This window comes from Cololabis saira, chromosome 1 (genome assembly GCF_033807715.1).
Source record: "Cololabis saira isolate AMF1-May2022 chromosome 1, fColSai1.1, whole genome shotgun sequence".
NCBI classification, from domain to species: Eukaryota; Metazoa; Chordata; class Actinopteri; order Beloniformes; family Belonidae; genus Cololabis; species Cololabis saira.
In genome coordinates, this window is record NC_084587.1 from 48,444,880 (window position 1) to 48,469,942 (window position 25,063).

The 25,063-nt window shown below is 40.4% G+C and overlaps 1 protein-coding gene across 4 annotated transcripts in view; it reads left to right on the forward strand.

Annotated features, from left to right (window-relative positions):
- The first annotated feature begins 672 nt into the window (after nt 1-672).
- rptor (regulatory associated protein of MTOR, complex 1) overlaps nt 673-25,063 on the forward strand; it is a 199,369-nt gene continuing 174,978 nt past the window's right edge. For all 4 annotated transcript variants that reach the window (XM_061725000.1, XM_061725009.1, XM_061725019.1 and 1 more), the window contains exons 1-4: nt 673-1,089; nt 6,422-6,596; nt 19,101-19,203; nt 22,221-22,303. In XM_061725000.1, coding sequence (XP_061580984.1) covers nt 6,429-6,596; nt 19,101-19,203; nt 22,221-22,303 — 354 coding nt within the window. In that variant the 5' untranslated portion in view covers nt 673-1,089; nt 6,422-6,428. The remainder of the gene's footprint in view (nt 1,090-6,421; nt 6,597-19,100; nt 19,204-22,220; nt 22,304-25,063) is intronic.

Below are 25,063 nucleotides of genomic sequence, written 5' to 3' on the forward strand. Positions count from 1 at the left end.
AGACAACATCTGTTGTATTAGACGCTATATAAATAAAATTGAATTGAATTGAATTGTATATATCTATATAGATATATAGATATCTATAAATATATATACTCACGTGTATACATCTATGTAGATATATAGATATATCTATATATCTATCCTCACGTGTATATATCTACATATATATATATATATATATATATATATATATATATATATATATATATATATATATATATACATATACATACTCACGTGTGTATATCTACATAGATATATAGATATCTATATATCTATTCTCACGCGTATATATCTACATATATATTATATACATATATATATATATATATATATATATATATATATATATACATATACATACTCACGTGTGTATATCTACATAGATATATAGATATCTATATATCTATTCTCACGCGTATATATCTACATATATTATATATATATATACACACATGTACATATGTATGGGAACAGCGCGGTGACGTCCCCCCTCCACCTCCACCTCCATATATATATATATATATATATATATATATATATATATATATATATATATATATATATATATATATATATATGTATATGTGTATTCACGTGTGTATATGTATGGGAACAGCGCGGTGACGTCCCCCCTCCACCAGTTGCATTGTGGGTCCATCCCAAGATGGCTGCGCCCTTGCAGGAGTGCTGAAGAGCTGCCTCTCCGCTGAGATTTTCGGGATTGTGTGAGATTTCCTCGAAAGCCCTCGCTGCCAGCCAGCCCCCATGGTAGCCGCCGTGTAGAAGGACACCCCGGGGACCCTCGCCCTCGACCAGTGTGACTGTGGCAGCCTGCCCGCCTGAAGATGGGCCTCGTCTCCAGCTGCTGCCCGTAGCGGAGAGCCGCGGCGAGAGGAGCCGCGCGTTCCCCTGCAAACACGCGCCCGTGCAGCTCGCCTTCGACGGCTTCGACCTGCTGTACCGCCTGTGGACGCTGCCCTACACGCTCCTGACCAGGATCATCTGCGCCACCGCCTCGGCCATCGTCCGCAGACGGGGGAGAGCTTCTCCGGGGCGGGCTGATCACTCCGCCGCTCCGAGGTCTGTCCGCACACACGCCGCGACTAGCGCCATGTCTGCCCGCCTGGGCTGGTGACTGCACCGGTCCTGGTCCCGGTCCTGGTACGGGCTCCGAGCGGGTCCAGCACGGAGCTGGGGCTCCCTCTGCTCGGGCTGGCTGCGTGTGTGAACTTTGTTGGAGTTTGGCCTTGTTGGCAGGAATGTAGGGGCATGTAACTGCAGAGTAGAGCCAGTTGTTGTGGAGACAGATGTGACCCGGTAGAGGTGAAGGGTCGACCTGCGGCACGCTGGATCAGCTTTGCCTGTTGCTGTGGTTCAGCCAGGAGATTCACTAAACTACTACTACTTCTCCACAAAGAACGTCATGAAGTATCGGATGTTTTTCTGGCTGTAGCATTATTTGATTAAATGATAATCAAAACTTGCTGCTTACTAGTGGTATCAGTTCTCCAGTCAATCAGTAGGAGAGCTCTTCCTGTCATCACAGCTATTATTATTGTTTTTCTGCTTGTAAAATATTGTTTTGAATAACATTTTAAAGGGAAACTCAATAAGCTGATATGCTTTTCTGGTCCCACTACTGGCAAAAACCACCCTAAGTAACTTCTGTCATCGTTTTTGATGTTTCCCTGCATCAACACACCTGATTCTAATTAGTGGTCATCACCAATCTTTCCTCCAGGTCTGCGCAGTTCTGTTGGTGACACAGTCATCTGTATCAGGGTTTACTGGAGCAGGGAAACATCAAAAACATGCAGGACAGCGGCTCTCGAGGACCAGGAATGAGGACCACTGGTCTATACAGCCGAGGCGTCCCGTTTTCAGACCTGCATGCTTTATTCTGCCCGGTCGTGTACCCAGTATGTACTGCACACTTGTCCAGTACATGCCATTTCAACTATGCTGAGGCACAACTGGAAGCGCTGACTGGCCTCTGCTCTAGCAACATACTTTGCATGTTGGGTTACAGCAGTGTTTCACAATCCTGGTCCTCATGGGCCCCTGTCCTGCATGTTTTAGATGCTACCCTGCTTCAGCACACCGTGATACAAGTACCTGTGTCATCAACAGAGTTGTGCAGACCTTGGTGACAAGCTAATGAGGACCTTTAATTAGAATCAGCTGTGCTGGTGCAGGGAAACACCTAAAACATGCAGGACAGGGGCCCACGAGGACCAGGATTGAGAAACACTGGGATACAGTATGAAAGGTAGACTGGTCCGATGCAGACTGGACATTTCCCCAGAAGTGGCAAACCACCCCGTTACTTTTTGTATACTGCAGATTGTGCAATTGCTTTCATGCTGCATACTAGATATTACATTTGGGCAGTTCATACTAATAGTACAGGAAGTTGTCTAGAAAATGAGCAGTGGTGAACATTGACTATAGACTCCTTTCTTGGTAGTAAAGAGTATGATGTGATTTGGTGGGCGGGGCATAGCTGGAGGCAAAACAGCTTTTACTCTAACCTGGGTGTGGCGTTGGCAACCCTGAGTTAACCAGTTTTGAAATTTATAGATGAAACTAATACTTGTGAAACTTGCAGCAGTGGACTAGTAGTATATTTATTTAATCGCTGGGACTAACACATCTTATTTTATTCTTGTAATAAATTAAGCCTGACGTATGCAGACTAGCTGACCGGTACACTGTCACTCAGTGGAAGGAGGATTTTAAGCCTGGATTATGGTTCTGCGTTACACCAACGCAGAGCACACGCCGTTGTCGTGAATCCTTCAGACTTCTCCATCGCTCCATTTCGCCGCGGTGCAGTACCCCCCATGAGCGTTCTTTTCCTGAATGGTTTATCCGGCTTTTCCGGTCACAGTGAATCGAAGAGATAAGGACAACTATTGTGCAAAAAAACAAAACAAAAAAATCAAACACACACACAAAGAAAAGAGCGCTGAAAGTTCACGACTGCTTCACGAACCGGAACCGGAAATGCGTTGCTACCAAGCGAACCAATCACAGCCCTCTCGGTCTGCGTGGCCTCGACACATAGTTACAATTTTTGGGAGGTGCACGTCAGGCATGGAGTGGCGAGCGCCGTGGGATGCTCATTGCGGCGCACGCTCGGCGTGGATTTAACGCAGAACCATAATCCAGCCTTTAGTCATCACCCTTCTTGCTGATCCAATTTCTGATGAGATGGGCATGATAACCATCACATGCCATGTATTACACATAACAATAAATACATTTTTAAAACTTATCTGATGTGAGGGGTGCACTGCAGACACAAGCATTTTTGATTTAGAATTTTGAATTTTGAATTGCTGATCCAGTCTTTTCACCATATCTCCGTTAACCAAAGTTGTTTTTATTCCTTTTTTGTTATGATGAGTTGTGTTGGTATGCGATAGAATTTTAATTCTGAGCTTTTAGTGAAATTTCTACTTTAACTTTAAGATACCCTGCTTAACAGCGGTGAAATTCATATTTTCATTCAGTCTTCCCCTCTTTTGCCTCTAGCTAATTATATTACGTGATTGTGATGTTGGGTCTGAAGGGAGACAAGCTCACAGAGCAACGTTGTGGCGGAGCTGACTAAAGAAACCTTTGAAAATAATCATGGAAAAAGGAAGAAAGAAAAGTTGGGGAAGGGAAAAGCGAGAGAGTGACAGAATAAGAGTAGATCTCTGAGTGTGTAAAAATGTCTTGGCCTCCACAGCGATAGGGAAATCCCCTGAGCTAAAGAAGTGCAACAGTTCCTTTGTGTCGCTTTAAAGTTAAATTGACAAGAAATATTAAGTTGACTAAGTAATCTGACTGATGTCTTTTTTTTTTTTTTATATAATAATTGACATCTTCTAGTTTATAACAGCCTGGTATGTCTGTGGGGTGCTCTGTGTTGTCAAGCACGTGATACTATCACCTTGTTTTAGTTATCAAATTAGTGTTTGATGGCAGCAACACATGTTTACCATGGTGGAACGTCCTTCTTCTATTAACATCTGTCTTTAAAAGTGTGGAAAATGAGATGTGTAACTGGAGTTTTAGGAAAAGTATGTTGTCCCACTCTTGTCCGGTGCAGGATTCTACCTGCTCAACAGTCCTGGGTCTTCAATGCCACAATTTCATGATTAGAAAGAAAAAAAAAACAAAACTTTTTTTATTAGTGAAAGGTCTTCCAGACTCTTCTCCTCAGAAGCCATGCTGTCGTGATGGATTTAGTGTTTGGTTTAGCATTGTCTTGCTGAAATGTGCAAGGCCTTATCTGAAAGTCACATCTGGATGGGAGCAGATGTTGCTCTAAAACCTCTATGATCTTTTCAGCATTATTGGAACCTTTTCCAGATGTGTTGGCTGCCAAGGCCACAGACACTAATGCAACCCCACACCACGGAGCACCGCTAACAAGCTGATTGGTCCCTCTGCTCTGTCCACAGGACACTGTGTCCATCGCAGTTTGATTCATCTCGGCACAGAACAGTTTTCCATTGTGCTTCAGACCATGAAGAGTGTTCACATGTGGCTTCTTCTTTGCATGATAGCGCTGTAAGACTGGTGAGCCTCTGTCCATCTTTACATCTGAGAGGTTGTGCTTCTCTGAAACGCTTCTTTTCACTCCCAGTCGTGTCACTGACCTGCTGCCAGTTAACCGGGTTAGTTGTCAAATGCTCCTCCGGTTTTTGACTTGTGCCAGTTACTTTTTTTGCCCCTCGTTCAATTTTATTGAGATGTGTTGCTGCCATCAAATTCAAAATGAACTAATATTTTTCATGACATTGCAAAGTGTCTCAGTTTCAGCATTTGATATGTTGCTTTTATTTTATTGGGGATACAAATATGTGTTTATGAGATTTGGAAATCATTGCATTCTGTTTTTATTACATTTTACAAAATGTCCCAAGGGTTTTTTTTTTTTAGTCGGTGAAGACAGAAAATTGCTTCAAAACATCAAGACAAAACATAAAATTGCAGTATAAATTGGTCATCAGCTTCCTGAATTTCTAGAAATTGGCATTCAACTTCAGATGTTAATAGACATGTTTTTATTATTAAAAGTCAATTTATCTGTGGTCAAGTGCATAAATTTGGATGTCTAAAGTGACTCCCAAAGCGAAGACTTTGTACTCTCACAGGGCCATCCCGTAGTTTTGAGCAGCTTGCTTCTGAACTATTCAGATTTGCACTTCTGAAACATTGCAGCCTCAGATCCTTCCCATTATTTTCTTCCACACAACTCGCCGCCATGCAGAAATCCCTGTTCCTGTGAAGTGGGAAGTGTAAAACTATAACACCAAAAAACAGTTGCTCATTGCACAGAGGCCACAGAGGAGAGGGGTGCAGTTAATGTAGGTGTCTGGTGTCCAGCACCAGCAGCTATAAACGGAGCACTAACATGTTGGACAGGAAGCTGTGGTGCTGTAGCTCTGTGGTGTTTTGAACAATGAATATCATAGACTTTTCATTAAGACCTTGGGGAAGTTGTGTCTGGATTTGTCCTCAATCATACGGGTTTTGTGCTGCAGATCTGGCTGATCAGCCTCACTCCAGCGCGGTCTCCGTGCCTCATATAAATGCTGTCGGGTCAATACCAGGACTGAAGAAGGGAAATGCAGACGGTCAATGACATTTGTTTGCTTTCCTATTGTTGTTTTTTTAAATTGAGGTCAAAGGATAGATCCAACCAAAGTCAGTTGTGATCGGCTCAAATATTTGTGACAGGCTTGATTAGTAGAAATAAGACAAGATCTTGATTACTGTTGTTGCTTTCAGAGCAAGGAGTTAGGAAACTGTAATTTTTGAAAATGGAAGGAAAAAAAATTCAGTTAAACCTTTTTCTTTTAGAAGTCAAGAATCATCTGATCAAAGAAAAAGTGAGTAGGATCACCAGTGACCTGAATAAGTCCTTTCAGTGCTTTTTCTTTTCTTATTTTTGTGGAACATTTTAGTTGGCCCAAAAACAGTATTGTGTCATTCTGGACTGTGTTGTGCAGATATTCTGTTTTGACTGATTTATTATTTATGATCCACGGTCCCCTCAAGGAGCTGAATTCTAGCTTGGCTGCACAGCCATTCTGGGTCTGCCTCGGTTGCAAAACATCTTCTTTTGCTCTGATGCTTTGTTTTTGGAACACATACTTGAAAATGGCATTGTAATGGGAAAAAAGTGATTAAAATAATATGAAACATTCAGAGAAATAGTTAAGTGGCAGATGTGATTTGATTTGTTGATTGATGTAGATATTTGGGGAAACCCTTGTCTGGTGATGGTGAAACGGCTGGAGCTATCATAATGTTTCAGCTTGTTTTTAAAGGGCAGATGCAAAAAAAAAAAAAAAAAGAACCTACTCATCAAATGATCAAATCTGTGTTGCTAACGTGAGCTTTCCCTTCCCAGGGCACTGATGAAAATGGACCTGGACCTGCTTCATTCGCCGGCCGTGGGCCTGGCTGAGGAAGAGGAGGCCGACATGAACGACTGGAAGCTTCCTTTGGCTTTCATGAAGAAAAGACACTTGGAGAAGATCGAGGGCTCGAAGGCCTTAGCGCAGAGCTGGAGGATGAAGGACAGGGTAACAATTCTGCTTGTTTATGTGCATCTCAGAAGTGGCTTCGTTTTTCTGTATTATGGTTGATGCACAGACCTGTGCAAGAACTGCGTTTGCAGTCGGGTTCAGACAACTCTCAGGGGACGGCGTCGGTGCTCATGGAGGAACTGAGAAATCTAAAGCCTTTGATTAAGCTTGAACATGCGGTACTCCATAAAACCTCTTACATTTTTATTAATGGGATATATAGCACCACATTTTCTGGCTCTATTTTCAGTATTTTTAAGATATAATCCTCATTAAAATGTATTTTCTTGTTATTGCCAACAAAATGCCTCAAAAGACCTGAATGTGCAAGTGCCGTCTGTGGAGCCTCGCATTCTTTTTGCTCCTTCCATGAAGACTCCTGTTGCAGAAAAATGATTGAAAGCCTGTCAGGAAGACCTGTCTCACTGATCTCTGCACAACTGTGAAGAGACTAGCTATTGTTTTTTTCTTATTCCACTTCATTCTGGAAATTCAAAATCCTGGTGTGTGTCTTTCTGCCCGGAACATGATTCCCAAACAAAACAGTTTTCCTCCAGTCTCATTACTGTTAGCTGCTGAGATTCCTTGTGAAAACATAACCAGAAATAATTGTGAGCTGTTTGCAGAGACGTGCGTCTTCTGTTGGAGCAAATAGACTCCGGGCTGGAAGCCTCGGGTAGAGGAGGAAAGTTGGAGAAAAAAATACATAGAGAAAGCCTTGTGCATTAAAGGGGGAGTTTGGATTGAATGCTCTGCTTCCAGGTAGTGATTGAGATGGTGCATGTCCAACCTCGAATCCCAAAATGTTTGGATGATACGTAAAATAAAAAAAAAGGGTGGTGGGGAAAAAAAGAATGGAAGGATTTGTAAATGGCATAAACCCATAATTTATGGGTTTTTCAAATCATTGCATTCTGCTTTTTCCCCCCATACTATCCCGTGTCTTTGGGATTTGAAATCTAATGATTTTTAATCAATAATTTAAAGTTTCTGGGATTTGGACTTTGGTACACCATTCTGCTTCTGCAGTGCTGACAATATGTTTAAAATGTGAGGATTTATCAGTGAAAGCTTTGAGTAAAGAGATCAGCAGAAGGGGTTGTTCCATCAAACTTAGAGCAAATGTTTGATGAGTTGGGACACTCTTATTTGCCTTCTCACTGGAAGACCAGAAACTGGTGGGAACATTGTTGGTTCAGCAGGGACAAAGTCCACCCATCAGCGCCTCAGAAGACCACTAACACCAGCGTTATCTGCCGTCACATGGCCTTTGGTTATTGGGCCTCAGCACAGATCAGTGGCTGTTTGTGCTACAGTTTCAGGTTTAGTACACGGACCGCAGACCGGGTCCGATGAGTCTCAAAATTACAATTATTTATTAAAGACCCACTCGGTTGCAATGATGCCGTTCCTTTTGAAATGACTGGTGTTCCATCCGGGATGTGGTGGCAAATCAGTGGCTTCCTGCGTCATGCCATCCTGGAGGAGGCTACTCTGCTGTGTGTGAAGGGGGAGCCTGAAAGCTCATGAATGGCTGCAGAGGATCCCAGCTCTAATAAAGCTGCCGTGGGATCAGCTGCAGAGCTGCCCACCTGATTATTTCATCACCTCTTGGCTACAGAGCGCTTCCATTATAATGATGGTGGATATCACTTAGTCACGTAACCCTCACAAGCACTGACTATAACACTCGGTTGCTGTCAGGACACAAGTAGAACCGTCAAGTGTAAAGCCCCCAGGAAACAAAGACATCATTAAATGTGAGGCTACTGTTGATTTTAAGGAATTAAGACGGAGCCATAATTGGAATCACTCCTGGAAAGGGGAGCTTTATGTGCTGTTTGATGTTCCTTGTTGCTCACAGCATGTTAGGTTTAAAGAGTACGTTTGTAAACTTAAAAGAAGCAGCATTTGATGAGCAGGAATCCTGAAAGGATGCGTCTTTTGAGGGTGACGAGAGTCGTGCCAATGAAAGGGACTGATTTTTGGGTGGGTGGATGGGGGCTGTGTTGTCTGTCGGCACTGCAGACGAACTGTAGGGGACCCAGAAGAGAGTCTGGGATGTCCTTGAGATCCAGGACGAGGCACTCGAAAGACTTCACGACCCGAGGAGTCCGGGTGAAAGACAGGGCTGGGTATCGATTCAAATGTCAAGAATCGATTCGATTCTTAAGATTCAGAATCGATTATCAGGATTGGATTCGATCCGATTCGATTCCGAGATCGATTTGGGTTAGTGTTATTAAAACAGTTTTTTGAGCTGTTGCATGAATTATGACTGTAGTTATGCAACATATTAATATTAGTAGGGATGCCCCGATACCATTTTTTTCATTCCGAGTATTTTATTTTGTGTACTTGCCGATACCGAGTACCAAGACGATATAAAAATAACTAGGCTAAAAAATGCAATGAAAAATGCAATGAATTGGAAGACAAGTTTTATTTGCAACAGATAAATTCAATAAAAATAAATAAAAGGAGTAGAATGACTATTTTAAACAAAGCCGGCTGGGCTTTCCTCCGCGGCCCGGTCGCGCTGGGAACGCAGCCCCCCGGCCACGTGCCGCGCCGACAGCCCGCTGGTCATCCAGCTATATAACGGGTTAGAGCCTCCGTTATTTTAACGGCCCGTGGGTTTTCTCTTGCCATCGTCTGTCGCTTTTGCAGAACCTGAACTAATGTTTGCTGTTGTGGTCTTGCAGTCGCATTAGCAAACTCCGTATATTCAGCTTTATGATGCGTCTTGAGATGTTTTATCAAGTTGCTGGTATTAAATCACGTATTCTCCTTTACTCCTCTTGACACCTTAGCAGCACATAGCTAGCAGTCTGCCTTGCATTCGGAAACATAGACAATTTTTCCAATTATAACTGAAAACTTTAATGTTTTCATACCTTTTTAAAGACAAAAACATGGCACAAGTTATTCTCGTGTCCAACAGAACATTCTATTTTGGGCATAAAGTAAAAAATACCAAAAGTTGTAATGTAATGATGAAAAAAAAAATCGATCTTTAGACATACAAATCGATTTTTAGGAATTAATGAGAATCGATTTAGAATTGGAAAATTCTTTTCAACAGGCCTAGTGACAGATCTGTGATCGTCAGTCCTGTTAGCCTGGCTCTAGCCGGGGACTGGGAAAAGGGTGGAGGTCTCCAAACCGGTGGAACAAACCTATGTAAAGGAAATAGAAACTCTTGCCTGGCGTTATTGTGAAATGATACAAATTAAAGTTAATCAAAAGATAAACTTCTTTGAAAGATTCTTTTGAGATGGCACCTCCAGGGAAGCCCTGGCTGAAAACGGATTTTCACTTGTAGCTGTTTTCTTTTGCATTGACTCATTACGAAGATGGAATTTATCTGCAGTTGTTAAGAAATCAAGAGCGTGAGATACTAAAGGTTGAGCTGAGTTGAGCAGCGTGCATCAGCAGGTCCACGAGTGGCCTTGAATGATGTTCTGCACTGTGGGAAAGTTTCTGAGCCTCTCAGACACAAAAGAAAAAGAGGAAGAAGGAAAGGCTGCACGATTACCTGGCCCACTGGTCAGTGTTGTTTATTTCCCTGTTGAGCAAAATGACAGCTATTGAATTGTTTGTGTATTTGCAGTTGTGCAGAGCTGCTTGTGTGTATTAAAGCATGTTGTGATTCCTTTTTCTTTTTTTTCTCCAAAAAAACCACAGTGTGAGCACTTATGTTGTGCACGAGAGTCAAAGGTGAGGCCTAACTGGAGATGACAAGTGGGCTCTTAAAAGAAAGGGAAAAAAAGGTTTATTAGGAAAGTTTCGAGAAGACACAAGATATTGATTTTGTTGTGGTTTGCAGTTTTGGTCGGAGTATCAGGATTCCTTCTTTGATCTGTGAGAGGGGGTTAATGACTGGAATTAGTTTGGCAATCACTTACACAGGTTTGAGTGAGTCTGTATAAATATAGTTAAACACAGGCTCTGATAATGTGACGCTTTTGGATCCTTTTTCCGTCCTCTTTCCCTCACAGTGAACGGAGAAAACAACATCTGCACTTTGACAGTAAACAAATCCATATCTCAGAACTAAGATCCTGTGTCCAGCAGGGACATCTGAAAACAAAACGACTCAATGTGACATAATCCTAGTCGGATAGTAAATGTTAAACAGCAGTCAGTTATACTGAAATTGTTGCAGCACAGAAAACGTGGCTCGTACAAGCATTGAACTCCATAAATCTGTGTGTGACACGGCAGAGCTTTGGAAAGAAAAAGCACTAGCTGCAGGCAGAATATTGCATTTCACATCATGACCAAACTAAATGTAATTACAACCAGTTGCACTGACTACTGCACATTTTTGTACCATATTTAGGCAAAGTGGTACACTGTCTTATTAGAGCTGCGGCTGCTCTACTTGGAAAGCTGTATTAGGATGCAAATGATTTATATATTTTAAAATGAGCCCCTTTTGCCCTGTTCACATGAAACTGGTATTACTTGGGAACCTGCAGTGATTTTAAGCGTTACATGCTGATGTCCGTCCTTCCTGCAGTGCATCTGCTAAGAATAAACAAGATCTTTCTATCACTTTACTGACATAAATCCCCACATATGCCTGAATGTTTCAACATAGAATAATGGTTGTTTGGTAAAAAGGTATTTTTGATGAGAGAATAATTGATATAAGGTGATGCATAAATTATTTAGATAATTGATAGGAATCCACTTTGTTGTGTCCTGTTCTGGAGAGATGTTGAACTGAACGGGTCTGATCGTCCACTCTACGCTTTACTTTAATGACAACAGCACACTTCCGTTTATTGTTCAGCCCTCGTAAAAACCTAAAAATATCCCCTGAGTTTGAGCTGTCAGACTAGTGAATACATTGAGGCTTATGAAGGACATAAAAACGTTCCTTACTTCTTGTTCGCATGTTCACATCAACAAAGCTCGGCAGTTCCAACGCCAACAGGAGGCTGCACTTTGATGTTGTCAGTTCGGTTTCTGTCACAGAGCGACCTTTGGTCCATCTTGTTGCATTTGTATATGTATGTGTATAATTTGTTTTTGTGGCCTTTATTTCAGAAAGCTTGGCCTTGACTAAGGAGCAAAAATGCACTTGAAAGTCAAATGTAGTGACTTTGTAATGACTGGTGCATACTTACAATGTATTTATGTTACAGAAATTTCAATGTGGATAGGTTCTGTCCTGTAGCCTTCGGTAAAACCAGTGTGGAACTGGAACCAGTATGACTCCAGTTCTCAATGCTCATTCTAACTCGCAGCATGTTTTGTAGAGGTGTGAAAGTTGCTTGAGTGTGTTGTTACTCGCGATCTAAATGTCTGATCATACAGGATCTTTGTTCCTGACTCTTGAAGACGTTCCTTTCCTACTGTATCGATGTTCTCGTAGAGCGTTTCATCAGCTGAGAGCCCGTTTGGATTCTTGAGCTGCTGTGTCTTGTGGTCATTAACATCTGAACTATTGGACTCTCAACCAAAAAACGTCTTTGAAAGTTCCTTAAGTACCCTCTTCGTTACTTTTCACACATGTTGTCTGGTGAATTTTTCAGCTGGTAATAATGGAGTCGATAAGTTATCAATACTCAAGCCCTCTGTAATGATGTGGAAATGAGGCTGGTGGTCGGAGCTGTATCATTATTTGATTTAGGTTTATGCAGGTCATTAGGCAGCGTATGGACTTCCAGTCACTGAGCCATGGGGGCAGAATATATTTGCAGTGTACTGAAAATAAATACACTCTGACGTTAAGTTATAGCAGCAGCTTGATTGTACTGAATACTTGGCATGAGCCCTGAGAGAGCTCCGAATCGAGCAGGTTCTCACTCTGCTGAAGTGCTGCTGAGCACGGCACCGACAGCTGCTCTCACACTGGCTTTGATGCGCCTCAATTTATCAGTACTTCTGACACTCTTATGTTGTTGTACTTGCGTGTTTTTTCTGCTTCCACAAATGTCTTTGTATTTGACTTGTATGACTCTCTTAACATCCTCTTTTATTGGCTCCTTGCATCATTGCTTTTAGTACAGAGATAAAGCTGGTGGCTTTTATTGGGAATGAAGATGAATAAATGGAAACAACCATTGTCTTGTGGTTGAAATGCACGCTTTTATGAGGTTTTTTAAGAAACGGTCTCGGCTCTCGGTGTTGAAGTAAGTTGAACGAATGTTCTGTTTTTGTTATCAGTTTCACGATTCTGATTGCTCTTGGTGAAGCTGTCTTGTCTGTTTGGTGCTTAATGGCCTTAATTCTAAAAAAATGCACCAGTCCGTTTAGTTGTTTTTTTCTTCTTCTATTTGATTAACGGCTTCATACTTTGTTATTAAACTGAAATTAAAAACAGATATATTAAGAACAAATTCGCTGTAGAATAGAATGAATGCATAGAAATAAACGTCATCTTGCATCAAACAAAAATTAAGAAAAAGACAATCATAACTGCACACCCTTCCTAAACGGTGGCTCTAACTGTCGTCAGACTTTACCAGTAACATTCAAAATGAGGTCTGCGGGTTCATGGCGTTCACCCAGTTTAAGGACCTAATATTTAGCCTGTTGCTGCTAACTACCTAGATTGATGCTTGCTACCTTTTTATAACCTTCATTTATTGCAGACCTAACAAATGGATTAATCAGGGCCATTGATCGACGCAGTGCTGAGGGCTGTATGGGAATCTGAAAGCGGCGTTGAGGGAAAGGGCTGGAAAATCCCCCGGAGTCCCGTGCAGTTAATGACAAGAGGATGCCATCCAATTTTAATAGACAGTCCTGAGAGGGGAAGACTTGGTCACATGCTGAACTGGACCTGCATATGGATATGAAAATCAAACTGCATAAGAATGAATACATTGACACAATGCCAAGGAGAAAAGTCAACAACAAAGATCTTAGGGAAGCAACTGCTGCTGAGGGCCAAAGTGGCTTCTGAGGCCATTTCCAAACCATTTGGAGTCTATCGTTCTACAGTGAGAGACTATCTATGGTTGGAAGCCATTCAAGGCTGTTTCACACCTTCTGAGGAGTGGACATCTCACAAGGTCCCCCCCCATGGTCTGGTACCGTAGTCACAGAAATGGGAGAACAACAAACAAAAAATTAAGAGCTTCAAGTCTTTGGCCTCAGTTAGTATGTTACATGTTGATATCAGAAAATATAACTGGTCATGGATAATTTGTTCAGTAGGATTTCCTGTAGAAAAAAACAAAAGAGAGGATGTTTGGCCAGAACACACACTCACACAAAAACAGCATAACGGCAAACGTGCCTCACACTTATAGTCAGGCATGGTGGTGGAAGGTTTGTGATTTGGATTTGTTTTGCACAAACATGACCTGGATACGTTGAGTTTTATGAGTCAACAGTTCACTCTATGCCATCGGTCCAGCAGTTAATACTTGAAAAAGAGCAACTCTCCAACCGCACATCCTTTACCTGCTTATTCCTGCTTGGGGTCACAGGGATCTGCTGGAGTCTATCCCGGTTCTCCTGAGGCCAAGGGCAAGGGCACACCCTGGGTAGGTTGCCAGGGCTAAAATCTCAAACCAATTCCCTAAAAGAAGAAAAGATTCAAGGAGTTGCAGTGGTCCAAAGTCCAGACCACAACTGGATACAAATGCTTTGGTAGGATTTCTTTTCTGTAGAAAGATGTATATAAATAAATGTCTGAAAATCTCAGTGAACTGAAAGAATGTTAAAAAGAGTGGATCAAAATTCCCCCACGGTAATGTGAGAAGTTGATAATGTTACACAGAAAATTACTTGACATTAATGCTGCTAAAAGTGGTTCTGCAAGCTGCTGAATCATGAGGTGTACTCAGTTTTCACTCAGCGCTTCTGTAATTTTGCCTTAGTAGTTGAGAAATGAATGATGCCATTGTGTTATACATCACATGCTGCTGTTCATCACATAATCTCGCTAAGGTCTGAACGTTTTTATTGTCTGGATTTGTTAAAGGTTGGAATGGAAAGGGGGTATACCTTTTTTATTCTTCCACAAAAATATATGTACAGGTAACCTTCCATCCCTTTCTTTCTGGCTCCCTATCCTCTGTTGACTTGCGTTTTTTCCCCAGTAATTTGTGTTATGAAAGCCGACCATCTTCATCTGCCCCTCTCCTCCTTTACAAAAGAAGGATTCATTAGACTATTGAAAATCCATGAGGTGAAGTATGCACTTCTTTATCTAATTTTGTCTTGGGCCTGAAAGGTACATTTACAAACTAATGCAATGAAAAAAGCCATTGGTTGCAAACTACCTTTCTCTACACCCCACCACACTCTGAACCACAAACTCAGTTCTTTCCTTTGACTAAATTGTACTTTTTATAATGGCATTATCCCCATTTAGTCATTGATATTTGATTACTCCTTTTTTTTTAAATCCTTTTTGATTACTCATTACTCCTTTACAAATCGAAAGGAGTACTCGAGCTGAGTTTGTGGAGCTTCGCTGAAACAGTTCACCATTCGGTTTGCAAAGGTGGGAAATACATTTTACACACTGGAAGCAGCTGCTCTTTGGGTGTGGTACCACTGCCATTTACCGCCATTTTTACTGGTGCAGAACATACTCAAGGATCCAGAGTCCAGGGCGTTGGGTGGTCTTGGTGGGATGACTGAACCAGGAACCAACTGAGCTTTAGAAAAAAGAAACAACCTCACGTTGTTTTTGTCATAATAAGATTGTTCTATATTTCTTCTTATGAAAACATTGCACAGCAACCCCTCCCAAAAAAAGATCTGACTTTTACATCGCCTATTAAATGTGTTAACGGTTACCCAGAGACATTGCATGAAAATTAAAAAGCAACAAAACAATGATCAGCGGTGGGGTTTTTTCACCTCAAGTGCATCTTTCACTTGCATTGGTTTTATATTTAAAAATGCGGGTCCACGTTAATGTAGAGGAAAGAGATGGCATTACATTTCCTTCACCAGCTTTCTGTGGTGCTTCACTTGCAGTGACTGTTGTCTTTTGTTCTCCTTGTGAATCTTAGCAATAATCCTCCGAAGTGTGCTGCCATTACAGAAATTATAATTTAAAGGGCAGACCTGATCTTGTTCTGCTTTATTCATTGCCACCCCCCCGTCCCCCACACACACACACACACACACACACACACACACACACACACACACACACACACACACACACACACACACACACACACACACACACATATTTGTAGATGTTTGGCTGCTCTGACTGAAAGCAGTTTCACTTCAATTCACAGCAGATAAATTGCTAATGTTTTGGCAGTTGAAGTCAAACTCATTTAGTTGTTCACATTGGCAGGGGTGTCTCTAGACCCCCTGGGGCCCTAGGCAGGAGACACCATGGGGCCCCCCTGACTCATTGTGAATGAAGTCCAGGACCACAGATCAGTAACAAAATGTTTTATTAAACAATTAACATATAAAATAAATAGCATATAAATAATAAATAACATAACTACCTTAATGCAAACTTTACATACACACTAACTTATTATGTGGCTATGAATGTGTTTAGAAGAAAATTCACTTTACACAGACTTTAATGTGCAGTAAACTTGCTTGGTGGATGACTGGGAGTTTAGGATAAAGTGGTTAGCAGCACTACGTTTTTATAATGTAACACGCACAGCTTACACATTCCCACTTACCAGTCACCTTTTTTCTTTTCCTCTTTTTGTTTTATTTGTGTGCCCAGAGGGATATGTTCGCTTCTTTTTTTCAAATTGTGAATCACTATATACAAACAGCAATAATGCTCTTTATATCATAGGATGTAATGACATCATACTTTACTTTGATAGACATTTTAGAGGCATAGTATTGTATTAACCTGCTAACTGGTAAAGATACAGCATGACCACCCTCTGCTTTTCAGCTCTGATTTATCATGACTTTTCCATCGTTGGTGTACTGAGCTATGCGTCAAGAGACATGAGATGATTCTTAGAAGAAAGCCTCTGGTTCTTTTGAGATTTATGGAAGTCAAAATCTTTAAGGCAACTTTCATGAAACCCGTTAAGTTTGGGATCTGGTGATTGAAGACGACACAGATTTGTGGTGTTTCTCTTTTCCGTTTCTTTTTGTAAATTTTCAAATGTTAGCATGCTAGCACTTTTGTAGCTCAAGTTGGTGAGCAACAGAAACTTGGGAAACATACAAGATCAATTACACTGTTGCTGCCTTAGCTGAAGGTTAGCTTTTATCCTGGTGTTCAAGCATTATTTGACCAATATCTGCATTTATACGCCAAACAACTGGGGAAATGTTGTGCAATGTAGATGGGCTTAGCTCCAGACCCAGAAAAATGTAGGCAGGTGATTATGGACTTTACACCAAAGCAACAGCTTTCTTGGAGGTCAGCAACGTCATATTTTCAAGTGTAGAAGCAACATGAGATCTTGGTCTGTGCAGCCTGTGCAGATGTGTCGACAATAAGCTGCGAGGATTCTCAAACCAGGGCTCTGACAGTAAATTGTGGTGAATGAGGTGATGCCACGTACTGTGTTTTTGTGCGCAAGGATCCGTGCACATGTCCAAACTAGTCGTGCTGAGTCTCTCTAGCACACTGACCTTTTACTCGGTTGGAGGGGAAAACACAGAGCGTTCTAATTAGCTTCACAACAAGAGCCCTCCTGACCCTGCTCAGCCACGGGGCGTCGCATAGGCCGCGCAGACATGTACAGCATGAGCTCTGTGGGTCCACATTATAGTATTAAACGCTACCTGGAAAAGGTCATCTGGTAGCAACGTCGTGACCTAAAGTGTTACATGTGAAAGCGATCAGATGGTAATGGCCTATAAACACAAATGTCACACTTTTAGGAAATTCAGCTAAACGCTTTTGTTCTTCAGGCACATTGTCTTTGATATTAAATATCTGCTGACTTCATGTCGGCAATCGAATACCTGAGGATTTAATTCACTTCTATAAGGGTGTGTGTGTGTTTGTATGTATGCAGTAATAACTGATGGGTTCTGTGCATTTCCATACATACATACATACATACATACATACATACTTTTTTTTTTTCTCTCCCGGAAATGTGTGAAACTTGAGTGTCGGCTGGCGAAGGTCCCTAGATCTGCCTGACACTTGTGCAGCTGTAGCATCTATCTAGGTCAGGTAGGAAGAGTCTTTCCTGAGTCCAATTATTATTAGGAGTGGAGTTCACACCAATAATTGTTTCCCTGCGAGTTCAGGGTCGTTGGGATCATGGAGTCTCGTTAGAGTTACAGGATGGAGCCCCGCATCATCACAAAGCGGGACGTCTGCTGTTGCACACAAACTGAAGTGTTTCTGAGGTGATGACAGGAAAGAGGAAGTGACTGCTTACTGAGTTCACTGTTTAATTTGCACCGCAGGAACTTTGTTCTGCCTTACCAAGCTCTGTGTGTGTGTGTCAGGACTTGCTATGTAACTAGTGGATCAATGGTTGCCCTCTTCCGTTTGCCCCCCCTCCCGTCACTTCCTGCCCCTGTGTGTGCCCATGTTCATCACTCGATGCATTTCTACATACATTGGGACTATAGTGACAGAAAATCAGCTCATAATTAAGCTGGACATATTCATATACTCTTCCAGAAAGCATAGTTCTAAAACAATCATGAGAAAAAACAGTCCTACATTCTATTATTATTTAATGGAAAGGCAGTCGACCAAGAATTGAGAGAATAATTTCATGAAATTAGAAACTTAATTTATTTGCATTTTATGTGTGATCAGCTTTGAAATACTGGGAGTCGGTCCCACTATTTCTTCTGTTCCTTCTGTTTTCATTTATTTATGTAACTTTGTGCATGAAAGGGTTAATGTAAATTTATAATTCTGTTTCTTGTCCCCATCTCTGTGTTTGATCCAGCTCTTCATCTGTCTTCTGACATTAAAGAAAACACGAAAGTATCAATATTGAGGGGAAAGTATGAGCCATAAACCATGTTTGAAACATTGTTAGAGTAGCCTATTTTTTCTTGAATTCAACGTCGTAGTTTCATCTATCCTGTGTTTACTTCTAATGTAAACTTCTTACACTCAGTGTCAACAAATCAAAATCATCTTTTACTGCAGATCAATTTCTGCTGCGGCCTCGTCTTTGTTTCTAATTATCAGGCCAAGTCTCATGTAGAATATGAAAAAATACCCAAGAAAATCAACGTCAACACTTAATCTTTCATTATACAAATTAATATAAGATATAAAAAAGTATTCAAATCCCCCAAAAATGTTTCATTTCTATATGAGTTCTAGGTCACATGGCTATAAAGCTATTGGGAAAAAAACTGCTTGGTGAAGGTCAGGAAATAAAAAAAAAAATATGTATTTTTTTTTTTCCCCTCAGATTTTTATAAAATGATTGAGTTGCCATTCTAGCCTGCACCAGTATAAATATGTTTACTGGAAAACTCCTTTAGACTTTGTTTGGAATGAAGATTGAAAGTAGTTCTTTGATATTTTGTGTGTGTGAGAATGATGGGTATGAAATTGACATGTTGTTGTTTGTGTGTCTCCCTCAGATGAAGACTGTGAGCGTAGCTCTGGTGTTGTGCCTCAACGTGGGAGTCGATCCTCCTGATGTGGTCAAGACCTCGCCGTGCGCCCGACTGGAGTGCTGGATAGGTAAGCAAAATACGTACAAACACCAATAGGAAACAGAACATCACTCAAACACAACAGAAAAGGTTCAGTTAAAAGGTAATTACATTGGTCTTTGATTTAAAATGAACATATCTTCCCTTGCTTCTTGCTGGTTTGGGGACAGGTTATCGATCACAAAGGTTTGTAATTGGATCTTTTGATGAGAGACAGAAGGCGAGTTGGTATTATCTATAGCTTGACAATGCTTCAGTGAAAGGAAGGACTATAGATCGATTCAGAATCAGAAGAATTTTTGGTCTCTTAAAGGGCAATTTCTTTGAAACAACCCAGTCGGGTACAAACATGAACAAGCACCAAAACCAACAGGTACACTGAGCTACACCACCTCCGTTCACCCACATCCACAGTACAAATGCCACGGTCATGTCACGTGACTGCAGAATTAGCAAAAATAAATAAAGTATAATGATCACTTGGGAATGTGTATGCAAGTAGGGTAAAAAGTCAAGATGGTCGACACCAATAAAACAATGAAATTAAGAGTGCAAATCACTATTCACATTTGTGTTGGAGTGTTTTAGCTAGTGCTGTCTAGCAATTACATTTTTTTTGCGATTAAATAACTAATAACTCTGTAATTAATTAATCTAATTAATCTCCTTTTTAATCGCACCTAAAAACTGCTGAGAAAAGCCCTCAACTTGAGGTGTTTTCCTTTAAATTGATCACATTATTGTGGCAGATCAAAACATTGATATATAACAACAAAAAAAGTGGCTTTATAAAGTAATTTATTACATTTTTTAACAGACTTGAATAGATGCAGTCCTAGCTATTTACATCCACTTGGCAAAAACATTCGCCAGATGCAGAAACCATGTTTGGGAATCTGAGTTGGGGGTCTCCCGTCTACCAGGTCTACACCTTTAGGCTGAATTAGGTTGTATAGTTCGCACTATAAGATGGACTTAAAATACTTACATTTTCTCAAAATCAGCAGTGGGCGCTATAATCCGGGACGCCTTGTGTATGAATTTTGTTGTGCTTACTGACCTGGAACCAGTTTCATGTGGTACACTGGGATCAGAAATCTGTCAGTGGTTTAGTTACTTTGGTAACGATGAAGTGGCTCCGCTTGATTGATGGTCGGACCGTCCTTGGTTGGATACGGGTTGTAAAGTCAGAAATCGTTAGATAACTGATTATGTAGTGTTGGCAAGATTCTATCATTTTGTCAACATTACGTTACTATAATTAGACGTCAAGCCAACGTTGGGTTTTTAGCGTAAACTCAATTTCCAAATCTGTATCATAATTCAATTATAATCAAATGTTGGAATACACCGTTGTTCCAACCTCACACTAACTTCAGGTGTCTGCTATCGCTGGCAACAATGAACCAATCAGGGAACAGGACGTAGTACTATATGCTCCTCCTCCACTTTATTTATGTTTTTATCATGCGCCTTATAACCCGTTGTGCCTTATGTATGAAAATAGACCCGTTCATTGATATTGAGCCTAATAGTCTGCAAAATACAGTAATAATTTGTTTATCCAGCTTGAATTTCTCGTGCTGAACAGCAACATTTACAAGCTTGGTTGGGTTATTGCCCAAGTTCCAATCAAGATACCCCCATCTATGCTGAATCACAATCTGGATAATTTATTTGAAGTTGTCTTGTGCACCATCTCAATATTTGTCCAATTCCTTTCAGAATGTTTAGAGTTGTCCTGCTAAAAACACAATCAGATTTTAAGAACATAACTTCCTAAATAGCCATTTGGGTGCACTGCAGTGTCATTACAAACCAAACAAAGTTGAGGTGGAGTAGTAGTTATAAGAGGCAGCAGGTTGCTGGTTCAAAACCTCTGCTGGGACATTTCTGTGTGAAAATGTGCATGTTCTCTCCTACTGCACAGGCAAACAAGCTAACATACATTGCTTGAAAATGACATCTATTCTTTTATTGTTTCCTTAAAGGAACTATTACCAAAATCTCCAAATGAAACATATTCTTCGTGTTTGAAAATTTTTCAAAAATGTGTGTGGATCGCATGTTCTACAGCACTACTCTAGATTTTTGCTGAACACTAAAACTGGAGTGGTTTCTTTCCAGCGTTTAGGGATTATCTCAGTTTTTTCTTTGCAAGCAAGAGAAACCACCCCCCAAAAAATACAGAAACCAAACAAAAATTCTCCAAAGTTCTACTAGGGGCCTCACATCCATTGTTAAACTCCCCAGGGACTGTCTGACTGCTCCAAGTCAGGAAGGTACATCAAAGCCGCAGTCTTGAAAGTTTCAGAAACTTTCTCTGTGGCTTTTGAGGACACAGTCAATGTGCAGCCTTTCCACACGGGTTCCAAAATGACTTTTGCTTAATATTAAATGATGAACTCTGAGTTTATGTCCTAAGATGCACCACAGTGTTTAATCTCTAATGTGTACTTAAGCCAAATTTAGACAGGGGAGCTTGCATCTGCTTTTCTGCAGCTACGGCTATCGTCTTGGTGAAAACTGTCTTTACCTTAACTTGCACTTTTTTTTTTTTTTTTTTATTCAACAAAAAAATAACACTAGAGGCGTTTACTGGGTTATATTTTCATTTTAATGATTTGCAGAGTAAATCCTTTTTATTTTGAATTTGATAATTCCATCCGTCTGACAAGCAAAACTCATCACCTGCAGTTTTTTGTTCATAATGATGCCACATTCAGCATTATAAGAAACATTTATATCTGTATATGCATTGTTTTATTCCTCAGATTTTCCAATACAGGAATACAGGCCCTTTCTGACTGCAGAGAAAATTGCTGATCTTTATCTGACGTGGTTGCTTTTGCCCACTGAATAACTTTGAGTGTTTTTTTCTTCAGGTCTCCAATTACCTTTTGCCTAACCATTTGATAAGAAAAGGTCTTTGGCTCCTTTCATTTTGGTTTGGCAGCTCTAGATTTACTTTGCTGTGCACAGCCATGAGCCATTTATGCAGTGTATAGGACTGCAGTATGATTTTCCTTTGGTACTTTTTGCTAGATCCCCTGTCGATGAGCCCTCAGAAAGCCCTGGAGACCATAGGGGCCAACCTGCAGAAGCAATATGAAAATTGGCAGCCCAGGGTGAGTAAAGACGCTTTCCTCTTCCTCTCCTTTGTCTTCTAATGATGCATTCCACACAAACATTAATTCCCAACATAACGCTGTGCACACATGATCCGAATGAGACGAGGCTTTAGTAAGATTGGAATGAGTCACATTTGTTTTCAGACTTGGTAACATATTCTTCCGGATTTCATTTGCTCCAAAGATTTTCCCGGTATTCAGTGTTGCCCGTCTGGTCTTGTTTCCCAATACAATATTGAGCAACCCTCTACTGACTCTAAAGGTTGCATGAAGCTGTAAGAATCGGAATATTATCATTTGGCTCACCGTCAACAGTCAAAATATGTTGTTCTCTGATCCATATTGGGGATCTGTCAACAAAATAAGCAGTCGTGGTAAGAGTCTTTCTTTTTGCTCTTCAGTATCGTTTTGGGATGAAAAAACCCCAAAAGACAAAAAAAAAGCCCCAAGGATAATAAACTGATTCATAGTGGCATTGTTTATTTTATTTTTTTAACAGAACATACATCATGTTCTCTTGTAAATTAGCTGATATACAGATTTGTATCCAAGCACTAGCGTTTTACCAGGAGCAGCAGCTGTCCTTGGTCCTGACTTGCACCAGTGCTGTGTTTTCTCAGAGGTGCTGATGTTCTGCCCGTCAGCGACTCCGTTCTGGAGCCGTTCCTGCTTATGCCAAGTAAACGGCAGTGTTAATATTGATGGCACATTTTGAATAGGCTGGAATCATAGTGTTTTGACTGAAATGTTATTTTAGTCACAATTTAGCAATCTGTATTGATTTAGTTTTAACTCTGCTGTAACTTTAATTGGAAGCTAAATGTGTAGTAGATTTATTTAACTGAGATAAAAATGTTCCAATTATGTATTTTTCTGTAAGTTGCCCTTGAATTTCTGAAAACATTATTTACATCCCAATAAAATGAATCATCTCTTAGACTGGTTTAAATGTGTAGTACACACTGTACAGAAACAGACTTACTTATGTAACTGACCTTGGTTTTTCCACACAAGGACATCTCAATAAAAAAAAAAAAACTGTTAACATTAGAAAAGCTCTCACACAACAACACATGCAGCGTTCATAACAATTCACATATGACATTCTTGATGTCATACAGAATTGGACATAAAGATACGCTTTAAACATTTTGATCTATTTGTGGAACTCACATGTTTAGGCTTTAATTTTATTCATTTATTTGAATCAATGATAGTTCCTTCTTTTACCTTTACAAAGCCTTTTGTTGTCCTAAATGTGAAATGTGCCCATATATGCGCTCTTTTTTTGTCTATCATACATTCTGTCATGTCACAGTTTCCTTTAATGTGTGTAGGATCTTGTTCTTTAGATGAATAATGTTCACGCGACCACCTCACACCACAAGGAGGTTCATTCTGAATAAATCTCTTCCCGAGATGCAGCTAAATTAGTTTTGCAACGTCTACTGAATATCTTCTTGTTTTTTTTAGTATTTTTAAGTATGTTTCAACATAGTTTTTGTCCTTGTGTATTAGTTTTTCTTTATTGACCTGTTTTTATTAGTGGGAAGGAAATTGTTGATGAAAAATATTCATCAAAGCAATCAACGCAGGTTAAAAGGAGAAGCTGATCTAGCAAAATAGTTGTAGGAAGACCTTGACTTTTCTAGGTTTTTAACACCAATTGATGCTAAATTTGCTGTTTGTCATAATTTACTTTCATTATAGTAATATATATTGTTGAAAACAAGCACATTAGTTTATGTGCAGTGTTTTTTATATGTGTGCGTTTCAGCTGTGTTTTAGGTGTTTATTTCCTGATCTAACTGCAATTATTTTGGTGCACATGGCATTGTACTACAGTGAAACTTGAAAAACATTTTTTTCCCCCTCTTATCTCCTGTAATTTTGAAGTGAATACTGTTGATTTGGAAACTTTTCTTAAGTTTTTACAAACCACACTCACTGTGTATAACACCCCTTAATTGCAATTATGTGTCTGTCTATAGGTGTAGAATGGAGATTTGTTACCAGTGCTCCTACTGTTGGTTCACTGTTCACAGAATGGAAAAAAAAACAACACTGTTGGTCATAAAGGAAGTTACTCAAAGAAGGTTCCCCCTTTTGGTGTACACAACTTTCTACTAATGTGACACCCAAACATGTTGTCATGAGTGAAAGAACCACACTGGTTCTTTCTGGTGAAATCCTGCTGCGGTAATCTGACTAACCCATCCCCACTATCACTATACCTATATAAGTATACACACGGTACCATTAAGATAATGATACACGCAGTAGCAGCGTGTTCATTGGACATTCAGTCTTCTGAATCCGACAGATCTTGGTTTGTAAATATGTTCTCCAATGGTTTAACCCAGAAGTAACTGCAGAACCAACTCACCTTTTCCCATCAGCATCTTAATCAAATGAACAAGACAAAACCTAAACGTCTGCACTGCAGCTGCAGCTTCTACTATGTGATTCTGTTATTGATTTGCCGCCGCCCTCATCCCCCTCTGACTTGTTTAACACAGTTAAACGTTAAACGTTGTGATGATGATATGAATTAACAGTTCACTAAGCTAAGCTATGTTTTTAGCTGCTTCCATCCACCGCCGGTATGTTTCACACAACCTCTACATACTTTACATGCTGCCATAAACTGCTCTGGTAATATGACTTGATATTGTGTGTAAATACAAAGGTTTATCTTTTTTGCATCAGCTGATGAAGTGTCCAAACTTAAGCCATTAGCAAATGTCAAACAGGCAC